The following is a 16,664-nucleotide window of genomic DNA, read 5'->3' as shown; positions in this document are numbered from 1 at the left end:
AATAATCCTAGATTTTTAAGTTACGGCTGCAAGGTGACTGTAGTTTCTCCTTGTCTAGAGGTTTGAAGCTTTCCCTGATGAAACTTTAATAAATGCCATTCGACTTCAGTAGATGTTAATGTTTAAAAACTCTACAGGAGATTACAAAGTGGGTTTTTTCAAGCGCACACAAGGAACTGGACTTTTTGACTTGCTCCTCTCTGCAGGATCTCTTCCCTCCAGTATGAGTCAAGGTTCTTAAAAGGCGGCTCCCTTCCAGGTTATCGTCTGCCCTCCACCCATATGGCCCAGTCCCAACCATAAGCACAAGTTCCCACCCACCAAGACTGGGGAATATCTATCAAGTTGCAATTGAATGTATCGTTTAATCCAGCAATTCCACTGCTAGGAATTTACCTCCAGATCAGTATCAAGGAAGTTGGGTTAACATTTGTACGAAGATGCATAGTAGTACTGTTTGCAGTAGCAAATTGGAAATTACCTTCAGAACCAAGTAAATTATGACATAGCCACACAAGATACTGTGTAAGACTAAAGATAATGAGGTTGCCCTGCATGTGATATGAGAACATCTTACAGTACAAAGCATTTTCTGTTAAGACACATATCCAAATAGGAGAACTTTCCTTATGGAAAAAAAAAACCTGCTTCCAAGGGGAGTGGGGAGATGACTTTCACTTTTATCTGAGGTTTCACTTTCCAACCTTAAGGAAAGGCGGGTGTTTACTTTGTAAGATTAAGGCTTTCTTCTTTTTAAAATCTCTTCAATTTTTTAATTTTTTCAACTATTTACTTAAAAAAAAAAAAAAAGACTCTTCAACTAGATCCAGCTTGCTTGGGTAGAGCCCATGAAGGATGCCACCAGGTCTCCCAGATTTTCAAGACCCTTTCATCATCTCCCAATCTGCAGCTCTGGCCCACACTGCTCCTCAGGGCTGGGTCTGCCCCTCTGGAGGGGCTGCAGCTGTGTCCTGGCCGGCCTGCCCCTCTTCAGAAGACTGAGTGTGAGGGAAGCAGACACACCCCAGAATCCCAGAAAATGCTACATTTATTTTCCAAACAATTTTATTGAAATGTGCCAAGAGTACATGGGCAGCACAAATGTATGAACAGGAAAAAAAAAAAAAATCACATGTACAATAATTTTTAAAAAGTGAAGGTTAATCTTGGGAGATATCAGTTCCCCTTCCCCTCCCCCTTTAGACTTCCAGCGTTTCCATTATGGTTAAGCCTCTACTAACCTAGCATTAAAAAAAAGGAATACAGGAACATCTGCAAAACAAAACAAACAAAAAAACCAGCATAAAGGAAAGAAATGTTTTCCTGCTCAGATGGGACTCTCCATAGGCACCTAATTAGGAGGCGTGCTGAGCAGTGGAGAAACACAACTTCAGGGTGTAAGGGTACGGCCCATCTGCAAAAGAGAGGACAGAGGTGTAACTTGGGCCCCTCTCTGGATGCTCCCCCCACCCAGAGTTCCCCTGGTTTTGCACACATCTCTCATTTTCTGCAATTCAACTGCAAGGGTCTAACTCTTCACTGCCACTTTTGAGACTCAAAAACAAGCCTAACACACAAGGCATTTCTCCTTCTCTTCCTTCAATTCCATGGAGGATCCCATTCCCAGCTTTTCAGCTGGCGCACAACAACAGGCCTGCCCAGGAAATGGGTGGGCAAATTTTACCTGCTGGCTGTTACAGCCCCTTTTCCTGGGTACTGAGCCAGCCTCTGATGCACAGAGTGGCAGCTCCCTGGAGGACAAGCCTGAGCAACTCCCAAGCTGGCAGAGCGGGCGGCAGCAAGCAGCTAGGCTGGCCCTCCCGCATGAAACATCAGGCTGCTCTCCTGGCCACCAGGTCCCACCTGCCTGTGTCAGTGACAATAAGGAAATCCCTGGGGCCCTATCTTGATGGCAGGAAGGATGGCTCTGGCCCGAAGCGAGCCAACCCATTAAGCCACAAAGGGGATGGATGACCGCAGGACCCACAGACACTCACTTGGGTTTTTCATCTGATAATGGTTCAGGAAGCCCAGAGTCTCCAGGGCATCGCTCTTAGATTCCCACTCCAGCAGCCCAGAGGAGCTGCGTTCACCTGACGGGAAAAACAAAGGTTTTAGGCTGACTAAGCAGGGCATCGCTCTTGGATTCCCACTCCAGCAGCCCAGGGAGCTGCCCACCTACAGTCAAGGAATGGGGGAGGAAGGTGGGGCAGTTTACTCACTTTTGCCTGAGAATACTTTCACAGAAGATGGCCGCTTCACTCCCAGCTCATCGCAGATCTGCAACAGAAACAGAAAACAGACTCAAAGGACTTCCTTGGTGTTCCAGTGGTTAAGACTCCACGCTTCCACTGCAGGGGGCATAGGTCTGATCCCTGGTCAGGGAACTAAGATCCCGCATGCGGCGTGGCCAAAACAAAAACAAAGAACAGACAGACTTAGAAACACAAGGAGTGCCACATGGTGGAATTCAAGCACACCACAGCTGAACACTTGGATTTTTCTGGACAAAACAGTTTCTAAGCTTTTATCACACACTCTAAGGTGTCCCTGTAATCCCCCCAAAGGTTGAGAAACACTGCTCTTAACTATTTTGTTGCCTAAAACCGGGAAACTGCTTTTTAAATTTCCCATCTTCAGCTGTTATTTGGGTGTGTTCTGGCACTAGGTAAATGTTCGCTAAACCGAATAGCAACACCTCAGGCCACAGTTAAGGCCAAAAGTCCAACTCCACAGTCAGACTTCCACCCTTCCCCAAAGCTGCCCCGGTTCCCTCTGACAGCACTATAATGGGACCCTCCCTTCTAATGTCATCGAGGCCCCAGACGGCATGACAGTGTGGATGTTTCGAGATTGGACGCCAATCACCAGTCCGTCATCCAGACAGGGAGGAATCTTTCAAGGCAAATGAGCAGCCACTCTGACTTGCCAAAAATACAAGCAGCATGGCAAACTCCACTGCTGCTGGAAGTCTGGCGCCATTCTGAGCCTTTCTTGGTCCCTGCTATGTCCCTAGCACCCAACCCAGAGCCCAGCAGAGCAGCTCAATAGATATTTGTTAAAATACAAAAATGAATGGCCTCCTCAGACGGCTATGCTGAAGGACCAAGTCCACGGCACCCACCTCAAAGAAATTCTCCTCAGTCACCTCCAGAGGGGCATTGAAAAAGTGTAGCACGTTGCTAGGGTGCTGGATGCGGTTCTTGGCTGCCTGCTCTGGAGTGGAGAACCGATTGTTCCTTGACTCACTGAAGTCTTTGTAACTGCAGGACCCATCTTCTAGCCCATATGACTGACCGGGCATGATGGCTGGTTGTTTGGAGACACTGTGGGAGTGAAGGAGAGCCCTGTGTCAGACCTCAAGTTGTCCCCCACCTTCTCCTGTGGCCTCCTTCCTGTCTGACAGCAATGTATGCCTCAGAGGGCACTGCTCCACAGCTGAGGAGAGGCTGACACACTTTCGCCCACTGCTTCAGAAGAACATCTGGGAACACACCTGCATGCCCAACTCCAGCCTGGATAAGCACTTGGCTTCTCTGTGCTCCTCTGACCTCTGTCCAGAGTGGGCCCCATTCCCCCTCCCTTCTCTCCTCAGTCCCTCTCCAACGCTCCCCAAGCCTGAGGAGCCTGGGTACCTACCAGACATTCAGCTTCTGCCCAAACATGAAGTTGTTGTTGAGGTGAGTAATGGCCCGGTCCACAGCATAGCCATCAGCCATCTCCACCATGGCGGCCCCCGGCTTGCTTTTCATGAATTTCACCTTGAGGAGAGCAGTCGTGATCAGCACCACCGCCCAGCTGTCAGAGACCCTTCTCCTGTCCCTTCCAAGTCAGTTAGAAGGAAGTCAACGCCTGCTCTGGATCGAGGCTTCCATTTCCTCACTTGTGAGGAGTCAGGAGAACAAAGAAGCGTGTCTGGCCCACAGCAAGTGCTCAGCCCAAGTTAGGCAGCAGAGACTAGGCAGTCTTTCCCTAACCTCAGGACCCGACCCATGAGTGGGTCATTTAACGAAGCACAACAGAAAAGCAGGAATGGTGGGAGAAAAAAAAGCAGCTACTTCCATCAACAGACATATGTACAGATACTGAGTCATGACTATGTGGGTTATGTTATAAAAACACTAAAAACAGTAGTGTCAGCTCTGAGTCCTGCTTCCACATACAGGTATGTGAACCTGGGCAAGTTAATTGCCCCCCATGCTTTCACTTCCCCTGCTTGCCTCATTACGGATTCTTGTGAGAATGAACAACTTACAACATTTAAAGCACTTTTAACAGTGGTACCAAAAAAACGCTTGACACGTTATTAGCTGCTAATATTAATGGGCCAGGCCAGGGGCTGTAAACTCAAAGGCTTCCAGGACCCAGATGGGTTTGACAGAAGAAACGACCTAGTCTGAGGTGGGCAGTCACCAGACAGCCCCAGCCGACTGTTCTCCCAGGCAAGGCAGGAAGGCTCAGTGTTGCCATAGCATCTGAAGTGTTCCAGAGAAAATCCTTACATAATGATCTTTAACTGTGATGGGTAAATTTTATACACCGTAATATTTACGTAATATTAAGTACTAACACTTTCATGTGATAAAGTCTTGTTTTTTTCAAAAAAAAAATAACACTGAAAATTAAAAAAAATAAAAAATAAAAAAATAAACCACCCACATAGCATGAGGACCAAATAAAATCCATCTGCAGTGTCACCTGATTAAACAAGTTACCCTCTCTGGACCTGCTTGCTCCTAAAGAGGCTCCTTCCCCCTTCTTTGCTCACTAGGGGGCCAAAAGGTCGGGGCCTCCCCTGGGGCTGCCAGGTCTATAAGGAAAGCAGTGGACCTAGCAGAAGCTCACCTTCTCCACATTGCCATACAAGCAGAAGACATTGAAGACCCGGTCACAGTTCATCTTAGACTGATCCAAGCCATAGACCATGAGCACAGGGCTGTCGGCGTGGGGGCCATACTCGGGTGGTGGGGGAGGGGGTGGGGGGTGACCATACTGGGGGCCGTAGCGACTTGGGCCCCGGCGGTGACCCCCCACTGGTGGGCCCATCCTTCTCCCTTCGTAGTGAGGTGGGGGGGGCCCGTAGCCCTCATCATGGTAATGGCTGTGGTACCCACCGTGGGGCCCTCCTGGGGGGTGGGAAGGAAAGAGAGGGAGGACGGGTGAGAATTTGCGCGTCGGGCGGCGGGCAGGGGCACATGAGCCACGGGAGTCCACGGAGGGGAACCCCCTGCCCTCACCATATTCTGCGGGGTGATCTCCCAGGAGAGGGGGCTGCCTCTGGCGTTTGTTAGGGTTGCTGCCAGGGTCACCTGCAGACAGAGAGAACAGTTAGAACCTAACTTGGAAAAAGGGGTAGCTCCCTCCCTCCTGACTACAGAGGCTGATCTCAGCGTCCCTCGGCTCCTGAGGGCCTGGGCAGCGGCCTTTCCTTCCTCACAAGGGTTACTGGGGCTTCCTTCCTGTGGCCGGACCCAGGGTGGGCATGAAGCCCAAGCCTCAAGGCTGGAGCCCACTGTCCCTCCCGCCGCCCACTCCAAGCAGGCTGCCTTCCTTTATCCGTGAAGGATGAAGCCGGGTTCCGGGCCTCTCACCTTCCCGAGATCTGGCAGGAAGCCCAGCTCTTGGGCCCTCTGGGGAAGTTGCAGCCACTATGGAAGCTGATATGGGGGCCGGGAACAGATTTCTAAAATAACTCCCAATGAAGGGAGAGGAGTTAAGAGCCAGAAAATAACCCATGGAAGGGTAGAAAAATAAAATTGGGCCCACAAAGCCCCAAGGGTCTAAGAGCGCTAGGGCCCACTCTCTAGAGAGAAGACTTTCTCAATCTTGGTACCGGTCACCCTCCCCTCTAGTCACATCCACCCCAAGAAGAGGGACTGTAGGAGAGGACAAACAGGGCGACATCAACATCAGTTCAAATGAGCAGTCATGTACAAGGCATCAACAGTCTCAGACAATGGCGCAGTTCCACCCCGCCCCAACCCCAGCTGCAGTTCATAATCGCTACCGTTAACTCAGCACTTGAGTGGCAAACACTGTGCTAAGTACTTTACAAACAGACATCACCGTTTCTTAAATTCCTCACAACAACCCTATGAGGTAGGTACTATTTTAGCCCCATTTTACAGATAAGGAAAATGAGCACTTAACTTTTAACTGAGCAGTTATAATACACTTTGGCCCAAGGTCACAAAGCAAGTTAGTGGCCAAGCCGGGACTTGAACCCAGGCCTGGTTGACTCCAAAAACCCAGGGCTCGGGACCACTGCCCTTTCCTGCCACCCGGCCTGGGTTTTGTTTTCCAACAGTCATTACAAAGATGGAAAAGGGCTACTTACAGCAGAAGTACAGAGTACAATGTCCATTTGTCACAAAAAACAAATCTGTATTTTCTCTTACCATTGGACGCTTCAACAGTGAGTTAGCACAGTTCTGAAAGATGGCGTCCCATCAAACATACACTGCGACCCTGCATCACACGGTTTTACAGTCATAAATACAAGTTACGGTACACATCCGACACAATTTTTTTTTAAAGAATTGTTTTAAAAGTCAATGTTTTGATTAAATCAAAAATGGCTCACAGATGTTCTGTCCTCAGAAGATATCAGAAAAGTGGCAAATAAAGGTGTATGAAGTGGGTAGTGTCCCTCCATGTTGTCATCTCCTCACATTGTGTGCTGCAGTGCGGTGCTTCTGGCTGTGTAGCGTTCCGTGTGCGTGTCTCCTGGTTATGAGGTGTGCCAGTGGCCCCACTATGCCCGCGCTTTTGGCCTTGGGAGCACTCCCAGTTACCCGCCAGCAGGTAACTGTGTACCTCTGAGCTGTTTGGCTGTTTGGTTTTAGGTCTGTTTTGGTTTTTTTGATTTTTTGCTGCTGTTGTGGTTTAAGTTTGTTTTTGTTTTTTTTTGGTTTCTGATCTCCAGTTGGTGCAGATTATGTTGGCAGCCGATGACTGCAGAAAAAATAAAAATATCAAAACAGAAAAACAAAAAAAAAAAGGCCCTCCCCAAACCAAAGGACTTAAAAAACGAAAAACAAAAAAAACCAAACCCACATGGCGAGGAATGGAGAGGATCCTATTGTCTTGGAGGCCCATGGAATCTACTTCAGTCTATGAAACGTTCTCCGAAAAGAGCGCCGCTGGCTGGCTGGGAGAGCTGTTCTCTGTGTTTCCTACTTCTGTGTACATTTTCGGGTTCAAGTTTGCTTGGATTTTGACATTTTTTTAATGTTTAGTAAAAAAGCAGTGTCTGCTGCCATGTTGCGTCTCTTTCTTTGTCTCTGTCTGCCTCTGTGCTTGTAGCTGTTCCTTGGAGCGCGGTGTGGTGTTCTTGATGTAGTGAGCTCAAGTCTGCGGCTGTTTCTGGGGACGTGGTGGAGGCTGCATGTTCTGTTCTCTCCAGGAAGAGCTAGTGGTTTCTACCCTGTGTGTTGGTGAGCAATGTGCAGAGGCAGAGCCGCTGAAGTCTGGTTCCCGAGGGGGTGGCGAAGCACCTCCCTCACTCCAGGTCACCTCAACAGCTCTCGTTTTTGACCCCCAGCCTGGAGGCGGCCAAAGCTGAGAGGCATCAAAACCAATGCACAGCCAGCCCCTGCCACTAGCCCCTGCCGGTCTGCACATCTTCTATTTATGTTCCTTGGAGAAGAAATGGTTGGTTGCCGTGTTTCTGTTAGCAGTCATGTAATGCCATTGCCCGCTCTGGTACATTCACTCGGTCACCAATTTGTCTCTGACCTCTGGAGGGGGCAGCGAGCCCCACAGCGCCCATTGTGAGGGTCCTGGGGAAGAGCCTAGCCCACCCGGCCCACGGCTTCCCAGCTGCAAGGGCGAACAAGACAGGCCTGCCTAGGAACAGGGGCCTCTGGCCTCCCAGGGCCTGTGAGATGTCAGCCACCAGCCACCTCCCTCAGCCCACGGCCTAGTCCGACGTATCAGACCAAGACAGAAACAGAGATGGATGGTCTTGCTGAGGGGGCGCCGCTGTTTTTCAAAGGCAAGGCTCCACCTCTCCCTCCTATCCAAGGCAAACCATTCTTGACAGATTCTAGGAAGGGGGGTTTTCCATTTGGGCCCCCTGCAGAGATGTTGCATCCCCTCTACAAGTGAGGTGAGGCGTGTCCGCCCTGCTCCAATCCAGGGTGTCTCACCTCCACAAGGTCAACTTGCTCAAAGGCTCTGCTGCGAGGGCCTGGGAGCCCTCATCGCATCCCCAATCTGTACCCCCAGAAGCAGACCCTGTCAATAGTGGAGAGCAAGAGGACCACTTCTGGCCCAGTGAGAATGGGGTCAGTGACCCTAAGCACGCTCCTAGAAAAAAAGCAGCAGAATCCGTTTGGGAGCTGCTACTGGTTTGTAAGCCATTGCCGTGGCCTGTGCTCAGTGAGGCCCTGCTCCCCACCCCACCCAGGCCTCTGCCTTGACCCTGCATCCTCTGCTGCATCAAAGGGCCACAAGCAGCAGCTAGGACCTACAGAGGCCCCTCATTCACCCCCTCCCACTGGAGTGTATCTTCCAAGAGCTGACCCCCAAGGCCCTCCCCTGTCCACAGGAGCCCAATGGCATTACATAACCCTGAGTCCAGGTCTATGAAGTGCGCTAGTCAAGTGAAGGCAAGGCGGGTATGTTTAAAACAAAGCTGCCGTCAGGATTACCTTGTCCACTGAGGTTGGGGTTTGTGTAGTCCCAAGTATCCTGATCGTTCTTGAACACGTTTAAGCGTGTAGGCTGCAGGAACAAAAAAAGCTCGAGGTCAGCCAGGCTCCAGGCTCACCTAGGAAGCTGACGAGCGGCAGCCATTTCCCAGACCTACCTTCGCATATTCAATCTTCAGAGTGCAACAGCCCGAGTAGATGTCAGCCCCATTGAGTGAGGCCTTGGCCCGCTGGGCACTCTGCACAGAGTCAAATGTGAGTACAGTTAAGGGAAAGTCCCATCCCAAGAGCTCTCTGAAAAGAGCTTCAAGTGCGCCAGCGAGGGAGGACAAGCAGCACCCCGCAGACTGCTCCAAGCGGGCTCCGGGGTTAGTTCACTGCCCACAACCACCAGCCACGCGGACGGACGCAGCTGGAGTGCTGCCCCAAACGCGCAGACACGGCCAGAGCGCCTGAGACCTGCACTCCCCCCGCCCGGCCCCACCGCAACAACCTTCTCTGCCAGCGTCCCAGGCCGAGCCACCTTCTTCCTCGGCCTCATCCTCCCCCTGCTTCTACGCGCCCTGACTAAGCCTGAACGCTCTCTGAAACGTTAACTATACTCCTGCCCTGCAAACCCATCAGTGACATCCCACTACACCGACCCAAGCTTCACCCCACTGCCTGAGATGCCGTAACTTCTTCCAATGTCCTAAGGAACTCTCTCCCCCTCGTCAGCTACCCTTCAGTTGTCAGGTGGCTCGCTTTCTCCAACGCTAAGCTCCTGCCCACCTGAGGACCTTTGCAGAGGTGGTGTCCTCGGCCTGAATATCAGTTCCCACCTCTACATGGAAATAAGGATAGCACCTTCTCAGAGACTTTCCCAGAACCCCTGTAAATTCTTTTCTCTTGTATCTCATGGCACACTCTTCTTTCCCTTCACACTTTAAACCCCATACTTTCACATTACACAACCCTTGAACATGTGTGTGTGGGTGTTTTAGGAGCACCAACTCTCTGTGCAATTGAAAATCCATGTATTTAACCAACCACAGATGGCATAATACTGTAGTATACATTTAGTGAGTGAGATTCACCTTAAGTGGACCCACAGAGTTCAAATCTGAGCTGTTCAAGGGCCAACTATTTAGGTGCGATTGTTTATTAACCATCCCTTCCATGAGACCATGGGCTCTATGAAGGCATCTGGCACATGGCAGGCGTTCAGGAGACACGTGCTGGTTGAAAAGATGGACTCCGACCGAGCCCTGTGAGCTCCCATCTCAAGGAACACCCATTTCCTAGCAAAGGATATTCCACCATAGCCTGGACTCCATTCTTCCGGAAAATGACAATTCTCTGGACAGGACCACAAGGGTTACAGATAGTATAAAGAACATCCTGTAAAAACCAAAGACAGGCAAGATGAAGGGACACTAGCAGGTCAGTCTGGCTCATGGGAGAAGACAGGAAGAAAAGGCAGGAGGAAGATTCCATAGAAGAGCCTAAACGAATAACCACTGGCACGCACCGTGGTAATTGAATAGATGGGGTTCAGGATGGTAAAGAGAAGCACACTGTTGACGCTCCTGGAGTCATCTGAGTCCCCGGGGCGGGAGATTTTCTGGCTGGTAGAGTAATTGACAAAAGCTGGGTGGCCCGCAATGTAGATCTGGTTGTCGGCTGCGTAGTTCACGGCGTTGCAAGCCCCCAACACATCTTCAAATTCCACCAACGCTTGTCTCTTTTTAGGCATTACCACCACATAACTGGCAAAGAGAACACACGTTGCAATCCTCTCAGGGGGATGGAGACAAGAGTCAAGAGTACGACCTCAGTTATCTGTGATCCGACTCCTCCCTGGCCTCTGGACTCCTCTGTGCCCGTCATGGTTTCTTGACGTGAACACCCCTTGCCGTAAGTGGCACGACAAGCAAAAGAGGTGTGTGCGGCTTTGGCATCAGCTTCTCTGGGAAGCCTTCCTTCCCAACCCCTCACCTGATCGAGTCAGATGCCTCCCACAGACGGCTGGGTTTCCCCTATCACAGTGTTGACCACTCTGGGTAGGCAACTGTCTGGGAGGAATCAAGACAGTGATGTTCACTCCTCTATTCCCATTACTCACCATGTGCCAAAATTACCAGGCAGAGAGAGAGAAAAAAAAGGAATGAGAAAAAAAAAAAGGAAGGACGGAAAAACACGGAACTTGCTGTAACTTATCCAAAGTACAATGGCTAACCCCAGGAGTAATGGAGCCCCAGGACCTAGCTAAAGGAAGGAGAGAAAAACACGGAACTTGCTGTAACTTATCCAAAGTACAATGGCTAACCCCAGGAGTAATGGAGCCCCAGGACCTAGCTAAAGAAAGGAGAGAAAAACACAGAACTTGCTGTAACTTATCCAAAGTACAATGGCTAACCCCAGGAGTAATAGAGCCCCAGGATCTAGCTAAAGGAAGGAGAGAAAAACACGGAACTTGCTGTAACGTATCCAAAGTACAATGGCTAACCCCAGGAGTAATGGAGCCCCAGGACCTAGCTAAAGAAACCTGGACGGAAATGGCCAAGTTACTTCTAACCAGAAACCCGGTGACACACAGGACACCAAGGAGTTGACTCATCTGAATGCCCAACCCCTGGCCTCTGAGCTGAGTACCTGATGGGTCCAAACTCCTGCAAGGCCTCCACAAGGTCAGCTTCCACCACGCCGTCAATCAGGCCCCTGATGTGGACAACTGGGGAGGCGGGGGTTTTGTGCGGGTCATCGTAGTTCTCCTGAGAAAGGAAGCAAAAACAAGACTTCACTTTCTGCTGTGCAAGACAGTGGATTACTGACTTCCGTGCCACTGGGGACTCAAACAGATAAAACATTCGAGTGTGTCACCCAGGAAAGACATACAGGGCAGGCAACTAGGGCCTGCAATTCAACCAATCACCCCACAAGGATTCTGGGCCAGCAGAGCAGAAGGCCTGAGTGTATGGCCACATGCCTAATGGCTCTTACTGTAGTTTCTGACGAAGGCAAAATGCAGGACCAGACAAGTCCCAAGTCCCATCTTACAGTCTTCCCAGCACCAGTCTCTTCCCACTGGTCAAAGAAATGTGGGAAAAGAGTGGCTTGGAAAGGGGACTCAATTTTCTGCTGCAGCCTGAACCAGGACATTCTCTTTGCATTCACCCAAGTTTTTCTTCCCCTCCCCTAGTGGAGGAACCTACCATCACCACACAGCCAAGCACTGCTGTTCCCCACCACTCATCCCCAGGTCCAGCAGGCGCCTCAGACACCGTGGCATCCAGGCCAGTCCTGACTGCCTCTAGTCTTTACTCCCTCACCAAAATCTGTATTGGAAAATACTACCTAGGTCAGACTAATGAAAAAGAGAGTAGTCTTCAAAAGAAGAGAAGATCCAACCTGTACCACTAAAAATCAAGACAGTTCCCTTCCCAGGGGAAGTATCTTTCCACCCACAGACAACAGCCTCTGGGAATCAAGAAAAAGCAAAGTAACTTTCTCCACCTCTCCTGGGCTCTGGGCCCAGCCTCCCATGTGAGAACCACCAAGCAGAAGCCCATGTAACACGGGCAGAATTGGATTCTATTTCAGGAATGAACCACACAAACCACAGGAGCCACACCCGCCTGATGGTTACCAGCTCAGCGATTTGGAGTTCCACAGCCCTGAGTTCTAATCCCTGCCCCTCCTCAGACTAGCTACAAGACCTAAAGAAATTTACCTCGCCTCTGTAAATGGAGAATAGTAAGCCCATCCCTTACCTCATAGAGGAGTATTAAGAACTCAATTAAGATACCTTTCAAATGCGTGCAACAAGGCCTGGCACGGTTTAAATGCTAGTAAATCACGGCTACAGAGCACCGCTAAACCATGGAAAACTCTGCAAATGGCTGAACAGGACAGGGCTTCAGGAACTTCCAAGGAGGAAGGAATAGGCTCCAAGCCAGGAGTAACAATTGGTTGTCTTTTCCGAGGAGACTGAAGAGGTTGAACCCCTTACAAAGTGCCCACCCCTCAGGGAACATTTTGGTTCATCAAACCTACCGCACCCAGTTAACCCTCAAAAATGTAAGCAAACTTGTGATAACTCCAGAGCTTGGTTCAACTTCCAAACGGCTAAAAAGACCTCTCACAACACTTTCTTCCGGTTTTTAATGCCCACAAAAATTAGGCAGATATTCTGGTCTGGGGGAATATCCTCAAAGAAATCAATTTCTGTACTGAGACAAACCATGACGCTACAAAGATCAAACAGCGATCAGGCAAAATACCCCACTCAGGCACGGAAAAGGCTACCGCCCACCCATTCCCCGCTCACGCGGTGCCCCCCCCCACAACCGCCCACAAGGCCCGGGCAGGAGAAGTGCGCCTGCGCATGGGGCCAGAAAAGAAAATGATAAAGAAAAAATCGGCCCGACCGCGTGCCCGGCCCCCACAAGCCAGCCCGCGGCGCCTGCGCACTGCGCCACCTGCAGCGCGAGCAGTTTCCTCCGCCCCCACACCCCGCTCTGTAGAGCGCGCACGCGCAAGCGCCTGTCCTCGCGCAAACCCCGCCGTTTGCCCAACGCCTGCCCCTCCCCCACCCCGTCCACGGCGCGAGGGCCTGGGCGCGTGCGCACAGCACCCCCCCCCCCCCCAAATAAAGGCCCTCAACGTGAGAAATTTTTCCTCCCTTCCCGGCCGTCTCCGGCGCTTAGGGCCCTGGCCTCACCCCGCCGCCACCGCCCGCCGCCCCGGCTCCTCCACCGCCGCCGCCGCCTCCATGCTGGTCGCCAGCGTTGTCAGTCTTGAGCCGTTTAGGGGCCCGGCCGCCCTCACTGCCGCCGCCGTAGTAGCGGCCACCGCCGCCTCCGCCGCCCGCCGCCGCCATCTTCACCATCGCTCCGGACCGCCTCCGCTGCTCGTCCGGCTGCTGCCTCTGCTCCAGCCTCCGACGCCGCTTCTCCGCCCGGGGCAGCAGCCTCCGCGACATGGCGGCCCAGAACCCGCCTCCCCCCGCCTCTCATTGGGGGAGGGACACGCCCGTCACCCGCCGCCCCCACCCGATAGGGGGAGCCACTGGTCCCGCCGCTGGGGGAGGGGAAGCCTCCATACGCCTTGCGCACCTATTGGATAAAGCCCACGCCGTTCTGCAGGAGTGCCCGCCCTTGTTTGTCTGGGACACTCCTTATAGGCCAGTGCTTTCTGCCGGTCATTTCTGCGACCCCGCCGCCTTAAAATAAACTCCAACTTGATTGGTCAGATTTCTGACACTGCCTGGCCTCGTTAGGAGCACCTGATAGGAGCGGCGGTCCCCACTCTCCCCAAAAGCCCCGCCTCCTTCCCACTTTCATTGGTCTTCTCGCTAATCCATCAAACCGAAAGCCCTTAGTCTTCCGTCACAGCGACTACCTTCCCGCGCCTCTCCGCAAGGAACCAAGGCGGTCCCTCCCTTTTGCCTCTCTCCAGTGGCTACTGCAGGTGTCCATCTTCTGCAAGACGCCCGATTAGTCAGTTGAGAGTGGAAAGAGTCCTCTCACCAGACGGTAGGACCACTGGTGGCCCCTGATTGGGTGAAAAAGGAGAGCCCATCCCTGACCCGTAGGCGCTCTTTGGCGCAGTCTAGGAAAGGATCGGAGGAGAGGACGCATGCGCGAATCGCTTTCAGGCGCCTCTGGAGGCGGGGCGACCCTCTAAAGGAGGGAAGGCCTGAAGTACCCTGAGTCTTTATCTACTGCTGTAAGCAGCCCCGCAAGGGCAAACTAAGTTAGAAGGGCAACTGAGGGCAAACTAAGTTAGAAGGGCAACTGCCAGTGCAGCTCTGTCCCCATCACTATATTCTATTCTTCTCCATCTCTAACCTTCACAACGCCAGAGAAAAAATTTTTGAATCCAATCTGACCCTTTCCTTCAGTATAAAACCATTTGCTGTTGCCGACTATCTTATGACCCAGTCCAGTTCCCCGGCGTCCTTTCACCACTCTACCACTAAATTCAACCACAAATAACTCCTTTCAATTTGCAGAAAGGGAAGGATCTTTCGCGCACCTCTGGATCTTTGGCCCGAGCAGGCCATTCCACCTAGAACACTTTCTCCACTATCCCTCCTGCCGGAGCTAAAGAATAAATTTCTCTTGTTCGTGCTCTGCTCACTCTGAGAAGCGTTCCTTGTCCCTACCAGTCCAGACCCTCGGCTTCCCCCATAATAACCTCTGATCGCTCAGGCCAATGGTTCTCACGCGACAGCCCTTACTACTCTGAGTCGTCACAGTTTGGTGGCTGTCTTTTTCCGTAGCATGGAAGTGCTTGTGTGAGCAAGGGAGCGGTGGTCTCTGCCTCGGCCTTAGTGAAGCTGGCCACCCTACCAAGCGCCAGGTACAGCACCCGGCACAGTGCCAGCACTCTGCAAAGGGGAGTACTTAGGGTATTCTGAGCGTCTGGCGGGCCTTGTTTTCTCCGAGGCGGGTAGGGCCACCCCGCAGAGAACACCTTCCCAAGTCTCTAGGGTGCAACGACGCCCAACAGCCGGAACCTGGGGGCGGGGCTGGGGGGGTGACCTAGGATCCCGCCCTAAGGGCTTTAACCTTATGGGGCTGCCTGCTGGGGGGGGAGGGGGGAGAGGAGGGGACGCTGCGCTTAGAAAGCGAGGAGACAGACGTGGGAAATGCGGGGGACGCCCACCAAAGATGCTCTGGAACCTTTCCACTCGGGTGAAAGGGGGTTCCCGAAATAGGGGTCCTAGTGGAAACTAAGTTTGAAATGGGGTCAGTGGCACTAAGAGAGTGGGACCGGCCTGGTAGGTCCGCGGGTTTGAGGAGATACGAAAGTTGGGGTGGGCTGGTGGAGATGTAAATCAGCTCCCGATCACCCCGAAAAGATCCGAAAGAGCCGGCCGAACGGAGATGGGGGACGGCGCAGCGCCTCCAACACGTGATCAGTGCGACGGAATTAAGGCGGTGCGGCTCCGACTGAAGGGCGGGGTCGCGAGGTCCAGACGTCAGAGGAATGTGGTGGGGGGAGGGGGAGAGAGGGGCCCCTCCCCTCCCCGCCCCCGCGCCCGGCCCGGACGCCCCTCGCGCCGGCGCGCGCCGACGGGGCGCGACGGAACCGTCCCCCGCGCGGCACGTTCCAGGCAGCTCGGCCGCCCGAGCGCGCCCACGGCTGGCGACCGGGCTGCCGCGTTATCTGCACACCCGCGCTCCCGGCTTCCGCCCCTCCCCCACCCCTTGCACACGGGCCGCGGTCGCGGGCCCCGGGCGGCGCCTCCCTGGGATCCCCCCTCACTCCTCCCTGATCCCTCGCCCCCAGCCCCTACCAGTTCGGCGGCGAGCCTGGCCGGCCGTCCGAGATCGAAAAGAGAGCAGACACTGGGAAGTTTTGGGGGAGGGAGGGGCGGGACTTAAAGGGACCACGACCTCTTTCCAGCCCGGGGAAAAAAAAAATGGGGGGGGGTAGGGGGGGCAGATCGAGAGTTGCTCTGCGGTTGAATGGAGGAAACAACGCAAAAAAGGAACGGGAAGACTCCGCGTCCCTTTTCCCCAAACATCCCCAGCCCCTCAATACCCGCCCCCCATCCCTCACAGAAAGTCGCACAGTTGTTTGGGAATCACGCCTCATTCCTCCTGGTCAGCCAAGTGTTCTGTTGGTTGAGGTAAATGTTGGGGTGCACATTGTACAGACGGGGAAATGGGCTCAGGGGACGCTAGCGACCTACCCGGGATCCCACCGCTTGTAAGTGGCATATAGCAGGATTTGTCTGCCACCAAAGACACATACCCAGTGCACTGCAGTGCCTGTTAACAGTGATGGGGTCTGCAATATCCCTTGGAGGGTAAGAGCATGAGTCCTGGGGTTAGACTGCCAGCGTTCAAATATGGACGGTGCACCTACTTACTCTGTGGCTTTGGAAAAGTGATTTAGCATTCTGGGGCCTCTGTTTCCTCATCCGGTAGGAGGTTGGTAATAGCACCTGCAACGCTGGGTGGTCTTGAGAAGTGCTGAGAATGTCTGGAAGCAGAGGGGACCTCAGGTCTACCTCCA

General features: G+C 52.7%; 1 protein-coding gene across 6 annotated transcripts; it reads right to left on the bottom strand.

The window, feature by feature from the left end:
- Positions 1-1,047: 1,047 nt before the first annotated feature.
- HNRNPL (heterogeneous nuclear ribonucleoprotein L) lies at positions 1,048-16,009 on the bottom strand. 6 transcript variants are annotated; one of them, XM_082438036.1, is made up of 13 exons: positions 13,357-13,641; positions 11,289-11,407; positions 10,165-10,402; positions 9,949-10,034; positions 8,813-8,909; positions 8,655-8,727; positions 5,238-5,309; positions 4,846-5,126; positions 3,640-3,761; positions 3,125-3,326; positions 2,223-2,280; positions 1,998-2,093; positions 1,048-1,414 (listed from the first exon to the last, which is right to left on the bottom strand). In XM_082438036.1, the coding sequence occupies exons 1-13, from the start codon at positions 13,615-13,617 to the stop codon at positions 1,356-1,358; spliced, it is 1,764 nt and encodes a 587-aa protein (XP_082294162.1). In that variant the 5' UTR covers positions 13,618-13,641; the 3' UTR covers positions 1,048-1,355. The 6 variants fall into 6 exon arrangements, with proteins under 6 accessions (XP_082294162.1, XP_082294164.1, XP_082294165.1 ...); XM_082438038.1 differs by having other exon boundaries at positions 13,522-13,635; XM_082438039.1 differs by lacking the exon at positions 13,357-13,641 and adding an exon at positions 11,849-13,013.
- Positions 16,010-16,664: the final 655 nt, after the last annotated feature.

This window comes from Balaenoptera physalus, assembly GCF_965194825.1.
Source record: "Balaenoptera physalus genome assembly, chromosome: 19".
NCBI lineage: Eukaryota > Metazoa > Chordata > Mammalia > Artiodactyla > Balaenopteridae > Balaenoptera > Balaenoptera physalus.
Note: the sequence above shows the minus strand (reverse complement) of the source record. Positions and strands in the feature narration are given on the sequence as shown.

Bases quoted from the DNA above. Each gene is read 5' to 3' on its own strand.
- HNRNPL (XM_082438035.1), bottom strand. From the start codon at position 13,617: ATGTCGCGGAGGCTGCTGCCCCGGGCGGAGAAGCGGCGTCGGAGGCTG. The intron at 11,408-13,356 runs GTGAGGCCAGGG...TTCCTTTCTCAG, and splicing joins CGGCGGGCGGTGGCGGCGGG to GAGAACTACGATGACCCGCA. The intron at 8,728-8,812 runs GTAGGTCTGGGA...TTGTTCCTGCAG, and splicing joins TGAAGATTGAATATGCGAAG to CCTACACGCTTAAACGTGTT.